Source organism: Amborella trichopoda, chromosome 4, assembly GCF_054954075.1.
Source record: "Amborella trichopoda isolate Santa Cruz 75 chromosome 4, AtrichopodaSantaCruz75HAP2 v2.0, whole genome shotgun sequence".
Lineage (NCBI taxonomy): Eukaryota > Viridiplantae > Streptophyta > Magnoliopsida > Amborellales > Amborellaceae > Amborella > Amborella trichopoda.
Genome location: NC_142339.1, coordinates 22208082 through 22227610, shown reverse-complemented (window position 1 = coordinate 22227610; position 19529 = coordinate 22208082). Strand labels below are relative to the sequence as shown.

Below are 19529 nucleotides of genomic sequence, written 5' to 3'. Positions count from 1 at the left end.
AATAAAAAATATTTCTGGTGATAAAAAAATTACTAAAATACCCTTGAAAATTTCAAGACATTTTGATCATTATTTTTCTTGCCCTAATTTTATGATGCGACGTTCAAAATTTCATTTCAAAAATGTTTTGTCAAAAAATTGCCGTGACATTGTAGTATGAACAATTGTAGCCGTCCAATCTTAATCAAACGGCTAAGAAATTGGGTCACATGTCATTTATATGTTTTTCGGGTAACATAGAAACATTTCCCTTTCACAAAACTATAATATATCATTTACGAAAGTAGGAATCTACGGCATTTGTTAAAAAAAAAAAAAAAAAAAAAAGTAGGAAATCTAACGCAACCTTAGGACCCAATTTATTAACCTACGTCGCGACAACACAATAAAACAAGAGTAACAAGGAGCCCGTAGGGAATCTAACGCATTTGTTTAAAAAAAAAAAAAATTTAATAAATAAATAAATAAGAACGAAATCTAACGCAACCTTAGGACCCAATTTATTAACCTACATCGCGACATCACAATAAAACAAGAGTAACAAGGAGCCCATAGGGAATCTAACGCATTTGTAAAAAAAAACAAAAATTAGGACTCAATTTATTAACCTACGTCGCGACAACACATAAAAATGCGCCCCAAAATATGGTATCTAAATTATTTCGTTGCATGACGACAACACAATGAATAAAGAAAAAAACAAGGAACCCTAAAATAATAAACACGGTCACGTGTGGTAAAAGGCGCACATCTTAAAATTCAGCAACCGCCTTACACATATGAGCAAGTAATAGCTTTATTTAAAGAGAAATAACGCAACAACACTGTTTAGGTATGGGGCACAGAGTGCACAATTACTCCACATATGAGCAAATAATAGCTTTATTTAAAGAGAAATCAAGCAACAACACCGTTTAGATATGGCGCACAGAGTGCACAATTACACCTTCCTTGTGAAATGTGAAATTGTGTTGTGGCACTTCCAGTGCTCATACTCAAAGAAATCCAATTTCAGATGTCAGTGGGAGCGAGGCATGTGGATCCCTTTGCATCAATCACAAAACAGTTTGAGAATGGGGTTAGGGTCGTGGCCCTAGCTTTTATTCTCACTTAGTACCTTAAAAAACAACTAACGATTTAAAAAACAAGCATGGGCAGTCATCCTCATTGTATTACCCAAAAAAAACTCAAAACAGTTTTTACTAAATAATATTACTGAGGGAGTTTATTTAGTTTGCAATAAGCATAATCTTTGAAACTTTTGGTCTTGTACTTGGGCGGGTTGTTGGTTTCGTCCGTGAGGTGTGGTAGAGGGCCGATCATGCATTCGTCGGGTGGACTGCAAAACACGGGCCATGACATCCTTGCCTTCTCCTTGTTAACGGTTGTTCTATGCAAAACGCTCTTATACTTGCCATTGCTCAAAATCTATACACCCAAATAACAACAAAATTAGAGAACGTTGTCCATTAGGAGCCTAATCACTAGTCATGAATGAGTGATTTATTTACGGCCCCTTGAAATTTTAGGTAAAATGTGAAATGCTCCACTTATATGCGTAAATTATAGAGGTTGGTCAACTTATTTTTTTTAAAATTACTTTTTGGTCCACCCAAATTTTTGGTTTTTTTTTTTTTTTTTGTCTTTTTTGAAGGGCAGTACATTAAAACTTGGGCCACTGCCCTACGAAAAAATAAAAATAAAAAATAAAAAAATTGAAATTCACTACTAACGAAAAAATAAAAATAAAAAATAAAAAAATTGAAATTCACTACTAACGAAAAAATAAAAATAAAAAATAAAAAATAAGAAAAATGAAATTCAGGTTGACAAAAGGTAATTTTGACAAAAATAAAAATTGGGGGTTGATCGGAGGAGGGATCATCTTGCATTTGCCATGGCCCAAATTCGAAAAAGAAAGTGAAAAGAAACATGGATTTCTTGTTTGAAAGTCTTTTGAGAGAGAGATTTGGATACCTCTATCTGGTCACCAATGTGCACGATAAGGGCGTTGGGAATATAGTCGGCAATGAACCATTGGTCATCCTTGCAGACCTGAAGGCCCGGCACGTCGTTGGGCACTAGGACGGTAAGAGCGGACATGTCTGTGTGAGCCACCACGCCGAGGGTGAGATCAGGCCTCGGACATGGAGGGTAATAGTTGATTTTCAGGAGATATACGAACTCATCACCACCCAATGATTTCTTCAAAACTTCCTCCTCGATCCCCAGCCCGAGAGAGAGAGTACCCAGAAGCTTGTCAACGACATTCTGCAAATGCTTAGCATACTCCTCATTTGAAGCGGTGTAGCTGGCAGGTTTCTTCGGCCATTTGTCGAAGTTGATTCGAGAAGGCGGCCAAATGTTATGGAAGAGGAAGTCGACCCATGATAGCTTCCCTTGAAGGTCCTTCTGAAGCTGGGTGCCATAGCCTTCGAGGGCGGGAGAGGCCGAGTTGCGAGCAATCCGCTCTTTCTCCACCTGAGGGAGCTCGAAGAACTCTTTTCCAACCCTCTGAAGCTCCTCGACAACTTGTTGTGGAATACCGTGATTTATGATCTGGAAAATGCCCCATTCTTGAGCTGCTTTCGCCATGTCTTGGACCAAGGATTCTTGGTCTGGGTTAGAGAGGTCGATAACAGGGAGTTGAGGGGCCCGGCCGATGCGGCCTACATCTGGCCTCTCGCTTTCGGGCCTGATGAACTTGCTGGGAATTGTGTCTAAGGTTCTTGATGCAATGGATTGGACTCTTAGCACCTCCATATCTCTCTCCTCTTGCTTCCTTGTTTAAAGCTTTGTAGTGGGGAGGAGGACAGAAGAGTGGCGTGGGCTTTATGGCAGTGATGAAGTTAGGGAGGGAGAGGGAGAGTTTTATAGCAGTGGTTGGAGAGAAAGAGGCGGTTTACGTGGTGGATTCGGATTTTCACCAACTTCGAAAATTGTTATCGCTGTATCACAGAGAGAGACATAGTGGAGAGGAGGAGGTCTACGTGGTGGGCTCGGCTTTCTCCAAACTGGAGAACTTGAACCTTAGAGAGAGAGAGATTCTTTACCCCTTAGAGAGGGAAAGAGCGAGCGGTAAGGAAGAGATTTACGTGGTGCGTTTGGAACCCCAACCAAACCCCCACTAAATGCATGTGGAAGTTGTAGTTTCCACCAACATCAAGAACTGCCCATGCTTTATCCTTAAATTTCCAATATGGGTCGATACACTTGCATCGGATAGCTTACCTTATCTTCAGCAAGAGTAGTGTAGTTCGGGTATCTAATAAGGGAAAGCTTTCTATATTCCCCATATCATAGAAGTTTTATGTTCCCCCACTTTTTTAGATGTTGATTTCACAGAAGTTCTATGTTTTCGACCTTTTTAGTTGTTGATTTAAAATGGAGAGCTCACATTCATTTACTCAAGTTGTCAAAAAATGGCGGTACGAGGGCAACTGGTAACCCATTTTGAAATAAGTCTGTACTAGAGAGAGAGTAACCTATTTTAAGGAGAGAGAGAGCAAGGGAGAAGAAGATTTATTGGAGGAGAGATAGAGCATGCAAATTAGAGGGAGAGAGGGTTTTTTGGAGGAGAGAGAGAGCACGCAGGTCAGAGGGACTAAAACCCACCTCCAAAAAGTTATCTCCATTACCCATACTCCATTACCACCACCCCATGACCTCATCTTCTCTCTCTTGAAGAAATGCTTGAAAGAACCCTAAACGAAGGGTTTCTTGGAGGAGAGAGAGAGCACATAGATTAGAGGGAGAAAGGGTTTCTTGGAGAGCAGAGAGAGCACGCACCATTAAAAGAGGGAGAGAGGGGTTCTTGGGGAGAAATTTTTTTTTACAGAGGATTAGGCAGGAAGATCCTAAAGAGAGAGAGTCCAAAGGTAGGCAAGAGGCAATACGGTCATCCCGAAAACAGGGTTTGCTCTTCGTCGTGCCGAGGCCTCTAGGTCAGCACCCAAGGTTCTCATCGTCGCCGCTAATTTGCAGATCCTAGGTTTGATATTTTTCAATTTTCTTTTTTGTTTAATTTTAGATGTGTGTTTGCCTGTGTGTATGTTTTAAAGTAATCTCTGTAGCATCATTTGTGATATTTATAGCCTTTTGCTCTCTCTCTCTAGCATTATTTGTAAAATTTAGAGCTATTTATTATCACTCTTTCTATCTTTGTTTCTTGAATGATACTAATTTTGTGAATTTTGTGGAATGGGGTTTGAATTCTAAGGTCTTTGTTGAAACTGTGCTGATTGATTTGTACTCAATTTGTAGAGAGATTGGAAATGCTCGTAAGGTGTTTGATGAAATGGAGGGGAAGCATAGAAAGCTTTTCCCTCATAAGGGGAAAACGTTCTATGTTCCCCCACCTTATTATAACTCTCTCTATCTTTGTTTCTTGAATGATAGTAATTTTATGAAATTTAGAGCTATGAAGATTTGATAGCTGTTTTTTTGTGAAATTTGTTAAAAGTGGTGTCTTTTTTATTTTTAAGATTGCTTGGAGCTTAGTAGTTCATGCCATTTTATGGAAATTTGGACTTGAGTATTGTTTTCTATGTTACCTTTTTTAATCCATTTTGGGAGGGCTTGTTGCTTTTTATGAAATTTTTGGATTGCTGTTTTTTTTGTGAAATTTGGAGATTAGTAGTGTTTCTATGCAATTTTTAGAATCCATTAGGCATAGGATTGCTTCCATTCTTTCTTGAATCTGAAAGTTGAGGTAATGGTTTCACATTTGTTTTTTGGACCCATCGAGGGGAAATTCCTTTTTGAATTTTGAACTGATTATCCGTGCCATTTTTTATAAATATCAGGGCTAAGCTATATCTTTTAGTTAATTTGTGAATCCTTTGAAATTGTGGTTCCTGCATTTTTTTTGTTGAAGCTTTGAACTAATAGTATTTCTTTTGCCATTTTAAGGATCCATGTTGATAGGGGATTCTTGTCTTTGATCAATGAGTGGCACACAAGTTCCGAGTTTGCAAAAGTGGCTACTGGTTTTAAACCTTGCTCAAAAAAAAAAGGAAAAAGGAAGAGATAAAGAAAAAACACGGCACCCCGTTAAATTTGCCTTTTTTTATTGAATGGTGGCTGCTTATCTCAATGAATTACTTAATCGAATTCTTTTTTCTCAGTGCTCAATTCACTGCCTAATACTGCTCAATTGAATGTTACTTCTTTAGCTTCTTTCATAACATCCAAATACTGTTTTTTCTATAAGGATGGACCAGGATGAGTTCTATAAAAACAAATTTATGGATGTGAGTTATGATAATGTCATAGCAACTGGGGATGGTGAAGACATTAAGGTCCCACTATTTTGTGATCAACAAGACAATAGTGAGCATCAAAAGGACTTATTTATAGGAATGGACTTTGAATATGAGGATGTTGTGAATAAATTTTACAATGCATATGCCCAACGAAAAGGCTTTAGCATTCGTCTTGTGAGGCCAAGGAAGGACAAGGATAACAATTTGAGGAAGCGAGATTATGTTTGTTTAAAAGATGGCAAAAATTTATCCTCTACCAATAACAAGGGAAGGATGCAAAGCAATGTTAAGGGTACACAGGATGAAAGAGGGAAAGTGGGTTGTAACGAAATTTGTTGAGGCGCACTCCCACAAGTATACATAATTTGAGATCATATCGGGCCATCTTAATAGCTACCATGAACTTGATTAAAGCGATGTCTTCAGCAAGGTTTTGTGTGCATAAAATTATGCAAATTTTAACTGAACATGTGAATGGGTCAAATGCTCTGGGCTTCACTCACGTAAATGTCGAAAACTTTATCCATAGCACCCGTAGGAAGGTGAGTGTTAGAGGGAGGGATGAGGAGGCTCTTTTGGCCTACTTTCGTGAGCGTATTGAGGCGAATCTATGGTTTTTTTATAAAATACAGCTTGACGAGGTAGGTCAAGTCTATAATGTGTTATGGATTGACTCGACTCGCGATCAAGGATATCATATGAATATTTTGGTGATGTAGTTATTTTTTATACAACATATAAGACAAATGCATATTACATACCTTTTGCCACCATTATTGGAGCAAACCACTATGGAAACAATACAGTCTTATGTTGTACACTAATTAGGCATGAGACAACATAGTCTCTTAGTTGGTGGTTTGGGCATTGACTAGAAGCTATGCAGAGTCGAGAACCGGGTTGCATCATTACTGATCCAGATGCAGTCATGGCTGCTGCAATTAAAGAAGTTCTTCCAAATGCACGACATTGATTATGTAGATGACATATTTCATGAAAGTTTTAAGAAAAATTAGGCTATGTTGAGCGGAAGCACCCATGGTTCATACATGAGCTGCATAGAATCACTATTGATTATAATGAGACAATTAATGATTTTGAGGATCGTTGGTCCAGAATGCTCCAAAAATATGAGCTCAATGGGAATGAATGGTTTAACACAATATATGGATGTCGTTCTCAGTGGGTTGATGTGTCTATGGAGAATACATTTCTTGCTGATGCACGGTCTAGTCAACAGAGTGAATCTATGAATAATTTTATTAAACAGTATGTCAATTCACACACAAATTTTTCAGGATTTGCAAAGCATTGCCATAAATCAAATGATCATCTATATGAGAAAGAAAATATGATGGACTTCAAGAGCATTGAAGGTATTCCAGTGATGAGAATGACACTCCCCTATGAAAAACAAGCTGCTAAGTTGTATACTCATAGTGTATTTAGGAAGTTCGTTGAGGAAATTCAAAAGATACCTCTCATGGTTGCAGAGTCTTTCGAAGTTGAGGGACCAAATACCACATATAGGGTGTATAAATATGATGTCAATCGACTACAATATAAAGTGGTATTCAATTAATCAAAAATGACAACAACTTGTTCATGTTGCTTGTATGAACATGATGGTATTCTTTGTGCACATGTCTTAAATGTACTCTATTATAATAATGTTATGCTCATCCCCGAGCACTACATCATGAGAAGATGGACTAAGGAAGGAAACAAAGGGATGGTATTAGATGACGATGGTGTTCAAATTAAAGCCGACTATAAGGAGTCTCAAACTGCTCGTTACGATGATTTAAGTAGAGTCACCTTTAAAGTTGTATCAAACGAATCAGATAGTGAAAGACTCTGGGAATTTACAAAAAATATTCTTATAGAGTGTAACGAAAAAATAGAGAGGAAGAGATTGGAGTATGAAAAAGAGGCAACTTGTTCGAATCAAGGTAGCAATTTAAAGGATGTCATGTTTAGTCATAATTACTTACCATGGACTAACCCAAACATCATTATTCTTGAATCACAATGTGCTCGAACAAAAGGGCGGCTTAGCACTGCAAGAAAGAAAGCACAATGGGAAAAGAAAACAAGCACGAAGAAGTGTTCTGTTTGCTAAAATGTAGGGCATGATAGGTGAACATGTCCAACATTTAGAACTCAAGGGTAAAATTATAATTATGCTTACAATTATAATTTAATATTGTTGTACTTTAATATTTTCTTGTGAATTTGAAATAATGCATCAACTAATCACTATTTTGCAACTTATGCAGGTCTGACATGGAAATTCCCACAATGGAGCCTGAAGCTGAGCGAAACAATATGTAGACTTCGCTATGTACACCATTTGCTTTATTGATGGTATATTGATAATACATTTGCACTAATTTATTGTTATATATTAAATGTATTAGGATATAATGGCATGTGTTTTATGTTAAATGCTTAATTCTTTCTATTTTCAATTGGTTTCAATTTTCAATTGGTTACCAAGCTAATGTATATCCTAAATTTTCAATGACTATATCAGTTTGGATGACAATGCAAGAAGTCAAAGCAGAGGCCATAACTTTAAGAACAAGACTGGAGTTTTTTGTATAAGCCCAATGCTCAACCCTCAAGCTCATCATCTCAGAAATTTTTTGCAAGCCCAATATTCAACAATCAAGCTCATCATCTTAAAAATGTTTTGCAAGCCTAATGCTCAACAATCAAGCTCATCATCTTAGAAATTTTTGCAAGCCCAATGCTCAACAATCAAGCTCATCATCAGAGAAATCTTTTGTAACCCCATTGCTAGTGGAGAAAACTTTATCTTGGAATGGAGGTTCGGAATGGAATTTTTGTATAGCTTCCATATATTGCAAATTCATGTTGCAAGTAGAATTTTGTATAGTTTCAAAGTGCATGTTGAATATCTTCAAATGGAATTTTTGTATAGCTTAAGTTCCTCACACTTCTTAGACCAGAACATGCTATCCACTCATTCAAGAAATTTAATCTGGGTGATATTTTTTAGGCTTGACATTTTTTGCAATTTTTTAAATTGGAATTAATGAAGACATTGCGAAATTGATTGATGAAATCTATATTTTTGTTTCTATGCTTTCCAATACTCAGATTAGAGTTTTGGTGGGGGCTTTGTGGTGGAATGGTTGATGGGAAAGGATACTTTTGTGAGCCAATTGAACCAAAGCTTTATTCTCTCTAATATCTCTTCTCTCTGTGAACCAGCAAGAAAGTCCCAGTAATCTCTCCTAACCCAACTCCCTTATTGCAACCTGAGGCCAATTCATAAGCCTGTCCTCCATAACCATGATAATATGATTTCTAAAATCCTTTAACCAGCTGATATTATGCATTGCATCCAAGTATTGGGTGACCATGTTCATCATTGCCCCTATTAGGGACATCCTCTTTGCCAAATACAGACTAAGGTTCACAATAGGATTGATGTGCCCACCTATTTAGAGAGTGAAAATGCAGAAATTTAGAAAGAGAGATGGTTACACCCAATAGGTCATTCATCAGAGAGAGAGAGAGAGAGAGAGAGAGAGAGAGAGAGAGAGAGAGAGAGAGAGAGAGAGAGAGAGAGAGAGAGAGAGAGAGAGAACAATTTATTTAGATATGAAGGTAAGAAAAAATAGATTTCCCAACTACATCTTGTGAAGAAGTCATGTGATGAGAGACCAAACTAGATGGTAAGAAATATAGAGAGAGAAAATTACAATTACGCAAGCGACAGCTAGAGACATAGAGATATTTTCTGAAATTTGAATGAGGAAAGCTGAGATTTTCAACCACTGCCATGGTAGAGAGAGAAACAAAGTAAAGGTCTTATAGGTCAAAAAGTCAATTTTTGGTTTCTCTTCTAGCTGGTTTTACAGATACAAAGAGCAATTTTAGAGAGAGAGAAAAAAATAAGTCTGCAACAATTGACTATTAATTCCCTCGATTACAAAGGATGGAAGCATTGCTGCAACTCCATAGGTTCCTTCTTTCCTTAAATTACAAAGAAGATGCATTACTGATGCGCCAAGCTTTGGGGAAATGAGGAAGACATGTTATTAACACACCACAAGTCCCTTCCCCAAATTACAACAAAAAAAAATTGTATTCCCCAAATCAAAACGAACTGGTCAGTCTCAAAAATCAAATTATGATGACTCTAATCTTAATCATACAAAGTACAACATTGAAAAGCATCTTCAAACAAATTTCCCTCCACCCTCAAAACAGAGCCCCCGGTTCAAGAAGAAATATACAATGGGCGAGACCCAAGAGGCATTGCTACCACCAGCATCACCCAAGCTTCCGCTTATGCAGGGAAGAGAGCATAGAGAGAGAAGAAAAAAGAAACAAGACGGAGAGAAAATAAATGTTTTATTCTAAACGTTGTTTGAGGAGGGGTATTTTCGTGTTAAATTCCATTCTTAAGTGACTTGGGGGGTTGATAAAATCTAAAGCAACCCTAGGATGCATTCCGGATGAGTCGTCGCCATGCACAAATTTATAGAGCAATGAGTCAGGATGTAAGGGATCATCTGATGCAAAGTAGAATACTACTCTATGGTGCTTGCACCCTGGTGTTTCAAGAGATTAAAAGTAAGAAAAACATATTTGTTATTACGATCACAAGAAAGTAAAAAAGACTAGCATTGCAGACAATGAGATACAATTCTTACGCCTGAGAATGTTTTGCATACGTATCGATCAAAGAGGATCCTATAAAGACATCAAGATTGAAACCATTTCAGCTAACATATTTATGTATCTCTCTCTCTAAATCAAGGCCCCCGGTGTGCGCAAGCTTAGATCATTGTAGCCATGGTTACTGCATCAGGGCTCACAACTTGGGCCTCCATCTCTTTGAACACAGCTGCCTCTTTAAACCTTCCATTTTTTGAAAATCTCGAGGTCATGGTGGTCCAAGAAACCAAATCCTTATGACTCATTTCATCAAAGAGCGAAGCCGCCTTTTCTATATCACCACCCTTTAAATAGCCATCAATCAAAGCATTCCATGAAGCTGTGTTTATCTCAGGCATGGCATCAAAGAGTTCTTGAGAAAAACTCAATTCACCAATTCTGCAATGACCTGAAATCATCGCGGTAAAAGTGATTGCATCCTTAACCTCCATTTCATCAAACACCTTACGAGCATTTCCAATCTCGCTACAATTTAAGTACAAATCGATCCGCACAGTTCCAACAAAGACCTTAGAATTCAAATCCCATTTCACAAAATTCACAAAATTAGTATCATTCAAGAAACAAAGATAAAGAGAGTGATAACAAACAACTCCAAATTTTATAAGTAATGCTAGAAAGAGAGAGAGAGAAAAAAGCTATAAATTTCACAAATGATGCTATAAATTACTTTAAAACATACACACAGGCAAACACACATCTAAAATTAAATAAAAAAGAAAATTGAAAAATATCAAATCTGGGATCTACAAAATAACGACGAAGATGAGAGCCTTGGGTGCTGACCTAATGGCCTAGGCACGACGAAGAGCAGACCTGTTTTCGAGATGACCGTGTTCCGTCTTGCCTGCCATTGGACTCTCTCTCTCTCTCTAAGATCTTCCTGCCCTCATCGTCTGAAAAAAAATCTCTCTCCAAGAACTTCTCTCTCCCTCTTTTAATGGTGCAGGCTCTCTCTCTCTCCAAGAAGCCTTCTCTCCCTCTAATCTGCATGCTCTCTCTCCTCCAAGAAACCCTTCGATTGGGGTATTTTCAAGCATTTCTTCAAGACAGAGAAAATGAGGCCATGGGGTGCTGGTAATGGAGAATGGGTAATGGAGATAACAACTTTTTGGAGGTGGGTTTTAATCCCTATGATCTGTGTGCTCTCTCTTTCCTCCAAGAAACCCTCTCTCCCTCTAATCTACGTGTTCTCTCTCTCCTCCAAGAAACCTTTGTTCCCTTCTTCTCCCACGTGTTCTCTCTCTCCTCCAAGAAACCCTTTGTTCCCTTCTTCTCCCGCATGCTCTCTCTCTCCCTAAAAATGGATTTCTCTCTCTCTAGTGCGGACTTATTTCAAAATGGGTTGCCGATTGACCCGTGCCCCCATTTTGTGACAAATTGAGTGACTGAATGTCTGCCCTTTTAAATCAACGGCTAAAAAGGTGGGGCAACATAGAACTTCTATGATGTAGGGAGACTATAAAAATCTTTCCCATCTAATAATGCCCCCCACAGAACAAATAAACTAGTATATTTAATGGCTCGTATAAATGTAACAATCACAGTAAACAAATGAATAAATTATGGACGTGGTTAGAATGCAACCAGCCCGATATTGTAGAAATATGGGCTTCGAAATAAATATATTTTTCCATATAATTTGATCTTAATTTTGAGAGAATATATAATATTTAACATGGACATCATGAATAGGAAAAAAATAAAATTTGAAAGCTAGAAATAATAATTATATTAAGAAAACATTTGGACCGTTAGTTACGATTGTTTTTAGATGGACTACCTATTGTGTCTATCTTTAAGATGGATGCTTTATACCTCTAGACTGCGTATTGTAGAAATGCAGTCAAGGCCGCATAAAAAAAAATTTCATAAATTATTTTCAATCTATTTATATGTAATTAATGAAAGTTGGATAAAGTGATCTAGTACGGTGTATATAGTTTTTAATTTTTCTTTTTCTCACCGACTAGAACACTTATAATGGATCCAAACAATTAATTCAAGGGAAAATATCTCCATACCCCCTATTTTTAGGTTTCACTTCACAATAGACTCAAGGTTTTAAAAGATATGTTAAGCCATAAAAATTAGAGATTTTATTTTTTCTAACCCCTTGAGCTAATTTGAACTTATTTTTTAAGCAAAACAAATCTAAAAAGATATGCTTTTTCTAAAAGCCATCCTCTCGAGGTGAGAAGTTATCAGGAGGAAAGAGAGGTATTTGGAGAAACATGGGAGGAGAGAGAGTGAAAGACCCAGGAAGAGAGAGAAATTAAGAACTATGGGGTTATATAAGTGAAGAGATAAAAAGGACTGGGTTTAGAAAGAACATGTCTTTCTCGCATTTATTTAGGTTAAAAAATATGTTTAAAATGGCCAGCGGGTTATAAGATATCTTTTGAAATATTGAGTTTATCAAGAAATGAAACTTAAAAATAGAGGATATGGAGATATTTTCCCATAATTCAACTCGAAATAAATAACTAAACAACCAAAAGAGGTTCCCACTTACTACTACTAATTACAACTTCTTTTATTCAATAAAAAAAATGCTTCACGGAATAAGAAAGCATAAAAAATAATAGAACTGCAAAACACAAAGCAAGATGCCGAAGTATTACCTCAACTAGACTTAGTACACCCCAAACCGACTCTCCTCCTTCAGTGGCGCACATGATTAATAGTCAATATTAGATCCTTGAAGTATAGGAAAGCCTAGGCTACAACCCTTAATCATATGAGAACAATGGGGGAACTTGTGAAGGTACTAGCACTAGATCTCAATACCTACCTAGGTGGGGCACGACCCTCTTTTAAATCTAGGTAGGGTGTGTCCCCCTTTCAGCATTCTAATGGAGATAGAGATGAGAGAGAGAGCCTAGGTTGGTGTGTGCCCCTTCTCTTACTAAACTTCTAAGAGAGAGATCTTAGATGAAGCCCTAGGGGATTGCATTCCATCTTAGGATAGAAAGATATAGTGAGAGGCGAAGATATTTAGAGATGGGAGGGCTCTTATTTATAAATATTTTCAAGGGTTAGGGTTTCTTAGTGTTAGACATTCTTATGAAGATTTGATCAACCATTGATCATAAGAGACATGTGGGGTAAGAGATCTGAGTCATCCAATCATTTGATTAGCCATCATGATTCAAACGAATGTGCTAGAATTTTATCAATTGACTTCCTAAACCTAATCTCATCAAATAATCAAAATATGAAAATAATATCATACTTTCCTTTTTCATGAATAGATTTCTCATTCATTCCATCTTTGACTTTTCAAACTTCTTAAACATCAAAGTTTTCCAAAATCAAAAGAAATTTGATAGACTTGATTAACAAGGCATTTCAATAAGGAAAGATCCCCCATTATGTGGAGTGCAATATCTCTTAATTTATAAATCCATTTTGCAAAAATAAAATATCCAGAGATTGATAAAAATTCTAATAATCAATCTAAAAATCATGTAACATCAAAATAGTTAATTCTAAATAATTTTGATGGGAATCAGATCCAACTATGCTTAAGAATTATAATATCGCTAAAGAAATCCATCTTATACTATGGATCATAGTCCACACTTGTTTTCTCAAGCTGACCCAGCGGTTCCATGATCCACAGGCCACTACAAAAGTTTATGATTGGGCCACTAAAGTCAGCCAATAAACAAGGTAACATAATTACAGTCTATAGATTACAAGTTCTCCCCTAGAGATGAGTCCAAGGTTACATAGACCTGATACAACCACAGTTTTATGGTGTATATGGGTAATCTTTCGCACATGTATATGTTTCACTCTCAATGATGACTCGCTTTTTCGATATGGCTATTACATATACATGTCGTGTGATGATTCAGTGATGAGGCCTTGACCTTCATCCCTAGAGGCCTACCATCATGCAGAAGGATCACATAGTCCCTTAGCTCACTCTCTTGGACATCTCTGACCTCATCAAGGGATGACCCTGCGAACCCTTGTTCGTATGTGCTCTATGCCCAAGCAATACGTGTTTTCCAATTTGACTAGCCTAGCACGTCAAACCAAGTCCAAGTATCGGCAAATGACATTTGCCTATCTCGGTTTACAAAAGACCATATTCCGACTGAGTTTATGTTTTACTTTATCAAATATTTAAATACAAACTCTCATCAGGCTTTTAATGGCCACATAAACCCAATAATCAATTTAAAACATAAATTATCCATCACAGTCAATTTATGCTTTATGTTCAAAGCATCGGAGTTTTAAGATATTACATAACAGACGCACAAAGGGTTTGGTTTGCTTCAAAATCCAATAATTTTAATAAAAAATCACAAGATTGGTCATCAATCATAAAACTTCTACTGAACCCCGGCAGTCTAACGTTTACCGTAGTTCATATAATTTCGTACTTCTCGTATAGCGGTAGAAAGTAAAGCAAAACTTTATTTTAAAGTTATTCATTTGTAGGAATCCAGAAATTGCTCATGAAGCATTCTATTTCTGACGGACGGAGACGACCTGCTCAAATATATTTCCAACATTTTTATAGAGTTGTTAAAAAGTAGATGACGTAAGGACAGAGAGAAATATCGCAATTATTATTTATCATTATCGGAGTATAATATTATGGGTGAGGTTTGTATGAGGTTGACGGGTTCAAATATATTCCTACACTTGTTAAAAAGTAGATGACGTAAGGACATAGAAATATCATTACTATTATTAGGAAAATTGTTTCATGCGGGCTAGACCGTATTTCTTAATATAAAAAGAGTAAAGCATCCATCTTAAAGATGGATGCAAGCAGGTGTTTTATCTAAACACAACGAAAATTAACGGTTGAAATGTTTTTTTATTAAAATTATTATTTTTAGTTTTTAAAATTTATTTATTTATTCATATTCATGATCTCCATTTTAGAGATTTTTGGGATGCACCGAGCCTATTAATAAATCTATTTTTGAGATGGATTTTAAGACTTAATTTTTAAGGATATGGACACTCGAAGATCTTGAAAATGGATGGTCTAGATAATCTTGAAAGTCATTTTTTTTCTTCTATGTCCATACATATTAAAGTCGAGATGATCAATTGGAGAGTTTGTCAATGACAAAATCTTTTTTGGTAGATATTTTATGTGCACCTTTCTTCAACAGTATAAAGTTAATACCTAATATAAACTTTTTCCTAATATCATTATCTTGATGTATTAATGTCACATTATATAAATATTATAATATTATATACTTCTTTATCTTTTACTAATATTATAGTATTATATTAACATAGAGTGTTATAATACTATCTAATTATCTTGATAATAATATTATTATATAATTATAGTATTCATGTGTACTTGTATTAGTATTAATACTTGAAGTGTTTATTATTGAAATAATGATTATTTAAAATTTTGACGTATTCTCAAACGATTGCAAATTTTGGCCTACACTTACTTCAACTATTGGCCTAAACTTCTTCAACCTCACGTGCTACCATTTGGATATAAATTTTAAAGAATATAATATTATGAAAATCATAGATCTATTGAAGCAATCCACGAAAGAACAAAACTATGGTTTCATCCATTGATTCTTACAAAAAAAATCAACATAATTTATGTGAGGCTGTTAAACTTCTTTACGAGAAATTTTATATCATTATATAATTATACTATTTATGTGTATATGCATTAGTGTTATTATTTAAAATATTTATTATTGAAATAATAATTGTTTATTAAACATTATAACTTTCCTTAATTATGTATTCCCATATGATTGCAACTTCTGGCCTAAACTTCTTCATCATCAAGTGCTCTTATCATCCTCATCATCATCATCATCATAGCTTTTTCTTTATTAATTGAGGTTGGCTATTTAAATCCTTGCCCATTCTATTCTATTAAAGGACAAACTCTCAGTAAAGCTATATGTCCCCATATCTTTTCAGAATACTTCCAAGCACATCCTTTTGGGCCTACCCTTGCCCTTTTCAGTCCTTTTAGTTGAACTAACTCACACCTCCTAATAGGTGTGGTCAGCCTAGATCTCGTCGCGGCTAGGGGCTTGATGTGGGGTTCGGCTCAAGATCCCTTTTTAAAAAAAAACGCGCACCCGTGCATGTGCGATGTGTGTGTGTGTGTGGCGCATGCACGATGTGCGGATAGGAACAAACAAAGAGAGAAAGATTTTAGTGGCGAGGCAGAATGCACCTACTTCACACGATTGGGGTCGAGACACACCTAGGCTTGTGATCTGTCTTAGATCATGAAGAAAGCCCCCCGACCTCTTGGCTTGGTTTGGACCCCGCTCCCTTGCTGCTCACATACTGCCTTTGTTTCACACGCCCTCGTATGTGTACCTGGGGTTGAGAGCCCTTGGTTCGGCACTTGGATGGTTTCAGGTAATAGGTTTAGGGGGCTAAGTTCAAGTTTAAATGGGGGAAACGGGGGTAGAAAAGGATAGATGAAAGAAAGGGATAGAAGAGATATAAGGTAAGAAGGAAAAGAGAGAGAGAATTACCTGATGATCTTGCAGCCTTTTACCGTCGCCTCACCTAGGTTATTATTCCTGTTATCTGAAGAAAGCTACTAGGCATAAGCCAAATACCCTTCTTGTGCACTCAAGAGCCCCAAGGTTGACCTAGTGCACGGGCCTCTTCATGAAGTAGTAACAAAAGAGGAAGGAAAATGAGTGATGAAAACAAGGGGGAGGGAACCACTCCATAATCTTATAGTCTTCCGGTGTTGCCTCCCCTACGGGGCTGTTCCGGCTATCTGAAGAGCCCCAAGGTTGACTTAGTGGTTAGGCCTCCTTAAAGAGCAGCAATGAGAGTAGGAGACAAGGAGAAAAGGGAGAAGAGAAGAGAGAAGAAGAAGATGAAGAGAAAGAAAGAGAAGAGAGGAAAAGGGAAAGAGAAGAAGGAGAGAGAGAGGGGAAAGGAGAAAAGAGAGAGAGAACCTTGTGAGCAGAGAGAGTGAGAGAGGGAGAGAGGGAGGGACGGAGGGAGGGAGGTGTGCCGCCCACCTTTTATAACACTCTCTCACCAAAAGGGTACATGAGAGGGTCGCGTCTTGCAAGGCCATCGCCTATCAAAAGTTTCATAGCGCGCTGGGGACACTGTGTGTGTGTGTGTGAAAGCATTACAAATCTATTTGTCATTGTTTTCCCTCCTGAGTGATGGTAGAAGCCCTAAGCAATGGGATTGGCTTGGCCTAGTTGATCTGACTTCTACTTCGGGAGCAGGTGATATTATGATTGATATATATATATATACTCTCCTGATTGTGTTGACTTTTTTTAATGCCCAAGCTTGAATGATACGATATCTGATGTTGTTATTGCTCTACCATGAAGTGAATCACACACAACACATTGCTAAATATGATTGTGATACATGGCTCCATGTTAGTAAGACTTACATGACACTTTGAGTATAGTTAGGAGATAATGTCATAGGCAGGAAAGTATGGCACCTTGATCGACTTACTGGGCTTTACAGCTCACCGTTTTAACTTCCCTCTATGTAGAGTGATAGCCACTGATTGTGGACAGGTGATTTGGTTATTGTGGTCGGCGGTTGGAGCTTCTCTAATGAAGCCTTCTCTTCGATTGTCTATTTTAGATGGCAGTTTGGCCATATATAGTTGTCTTTGATTTTGAAGCTATGTAATTTTGTTGGATCTTTCGTGACTTGGACACTTTTGTAATACTTTGGAGCTTTTATATACAGTTAAGGACTTGCTTGCCTAGTTTTTTTTTTGTTGTGTATTGTTGGAGTTTTGTTTTTTTTCGTGGTTTGCTTTGATTCCATCTTTTCAATGCGTTGAGCGCACTCCCACTTAAGTGGCATTCGCTACATATGGTCGCAGACCCGCACCCTATCTCCCTCCGATGTGTGCAGTAGGGGGTAGGGGGCGGGGCTGTGATAGCTTTCTAATTTCTCTAAGAGGGCTATCCGCCCGAGTGTGTCCCTAAACTCCCCAAGCGGCGTAAAGAACGTTCGTGCTCCAGTTGCAAAATCTCTCTCATCGTCGGAACTTATTCGTAAGAAGGAGGGCCCGCGCAAACCACACGCGTCGGACCTCCGCGATTGTTCGAGAGGGTTTCTGCCTCCTGACCTGAGGGAAACCAGGACCCTACCAACATCAACTGGAGACCCCACTGGGGACACATCACCTTATCGTTGGCTCGAGCCGTCTTCAGGTACCAACCTCTCTTTCTCCTTTTTCTACTATTGCTATGGAATCCCTTTGTTCCTCCTTCATTCGAGTTAGGGACTTCTACATCCCCATACCCGCGCCACCCTCGCTCGGGGTGAGCGGACCATTAGGCTTTGTCTCCCTTATATGTTCCTTATGCGGTCTCGTTGGCCATACCATCCTGGTCTTGCTCGAGAAAGTTCGGGGCACGGACGTTCAAGCCCCTTGCCCCGCATCCTCTAGCGTTAAGGGCAAACCCCTTAACCCCCATTGCATGGGCGTTGCCAACACTGGCACGTCTGAGCACACACCACCACTAGTGATTTTTATGTTGGCCTTGCACTTATAATATTCCTGGCAATCCTACCGTCAGTGTAATGAATTGGGGCAAGCAACAGTCTTCCTCAATCTCCCAAGCCACTTCGGGTTGCTTCCAACCCGAGCGCAGCACTGGTGGCTCCAAAGCCATCTGTGCCATGCATGTCAATCTTAAGACTAGACACAACCCAAGCGCTAATCCTCAACGAGAACATGACACTCGAGATGATCGAGAGACCCATAAACAATTGCACATGCATGCAATGGGCTGAAATGCCCCATTAACTAAACGGGCGGGTACTACCCGTACTCCGCCCCACGCCAATCCCTTCTTTTATGCCACTTACCACATGTTACTCGAAGAAGTTCCCTTTTAGCACCATCCTCTCCACTTCTCGCTCTGTGCGTGGACCAGCCGGCCGTCAGTGTAAGATCCGAGAGGAGAGGATGCCACCAGCGACTACTAGCCACTCCATTCCTCCTGTCGGTGGCCCTCAACCTCCGCTACTGGCTACAAAACTCCTTATCCTCAGGTATTTCACTTTGCCCGAGCTCATCGACAGTGGTCGCGCATCAGTAGAATGGGCCTACTAGGAAGGGGACTGGACCCCCTTTCGATTATGGGGGAAGGTCTACCGGAACCTGCGGCTCAAGCAGGCAAGGGGAATAGAGGTTCCCCTCCTCTGACGAAAGGTGACGTATTCTGTCACAGAAGACCTCCCCGACCAAAATCGGTGCCACCCCTTACGGGACATGAACGACCCCGAAGACGACAACGTCGTCTACTCAAATGTAGTCGAAACACAGGAGGGCGACCCTGCTTCGCTTGACCCTCGTCCCCAAGGCTGTGAGCTGACAAACTAGATTTGGTCCCAAGGCCTTCAAGCGCCAAGTCCGACAACGATACTCAACGTCGCCCGGAGCCCGTGCTCACCCCGTCTATGAAACAAGCCTGATCTCAGATGGGGCACGCTCAGTCCTTACTCTACAGGGTCCCCGATCAGAGCACAAAGAGGACCGTGGTCACCCCTCCCACT

General features: G+C 38.5%; 1 protein-coding gene and 2 long non-coding RNA genes across 3 annotated transcripts; 1 reads left to right on the top strand and 2 right to left on the bottom strand.

Annotated features, from left to right (window-relative positions):
• Nucleotides 1-866: 866 nt before the first annotated feature.
• LOC18425268 (flavonol synthase/flavanone 3-hydroxylase) lies at nucleotides 867-2805 on the bottom strand. The gene is made up of 2 exons (XM_006829836.4): nucleotides 1978-2805; nucleotides 867-1428 (listed from the first exon to the last, which is right to left on the bottom strand). Exons 1-2 carry the CDS (start codon nucleotides 2761-2763, stop codon nucleotides 1213-1215), a joined length of 1002 nt encoding a protein of 333 aa, XP_006829899.1. The 5' UTR covers nucleotides 2764-2805; the 3' UTR covers nucleotides 867-1212.
• A 447-nt stretch (nucleotides 2806-3252) lies between these two features.
• On the top strand, nucleotides 3253-8355 carry LOC110006461 (uncharacterized). Its single transcript, XR_002279457.2, has 3 exons — nucleotides 3253-3991; nucleotides 7544-7631; nucleotides 7801-8355. It is a non-coding gene; the product is annotated as an uncharacterized LOC110006461 (long non-coding RNA).
• A 1521-nt stretch (nucleotides 8356-9876) lies between these two features.
• Nucleotides 9877-11214, bottom strand: LOC110006463 (uncharacterized). The gene is made up of 2 exons (XR_002279462.2): nucleotides 10767-11214; nucleotides 9877-10489 (listed from the first exon to the last, which is right to left on the bottom strand). It is a non-coding gene; the product is annotated as an uncharacterized LOC110006463 (long non-coding RNA).
• Nucleotides 11215-19529: the final 8315 nt, after the last annotated feature.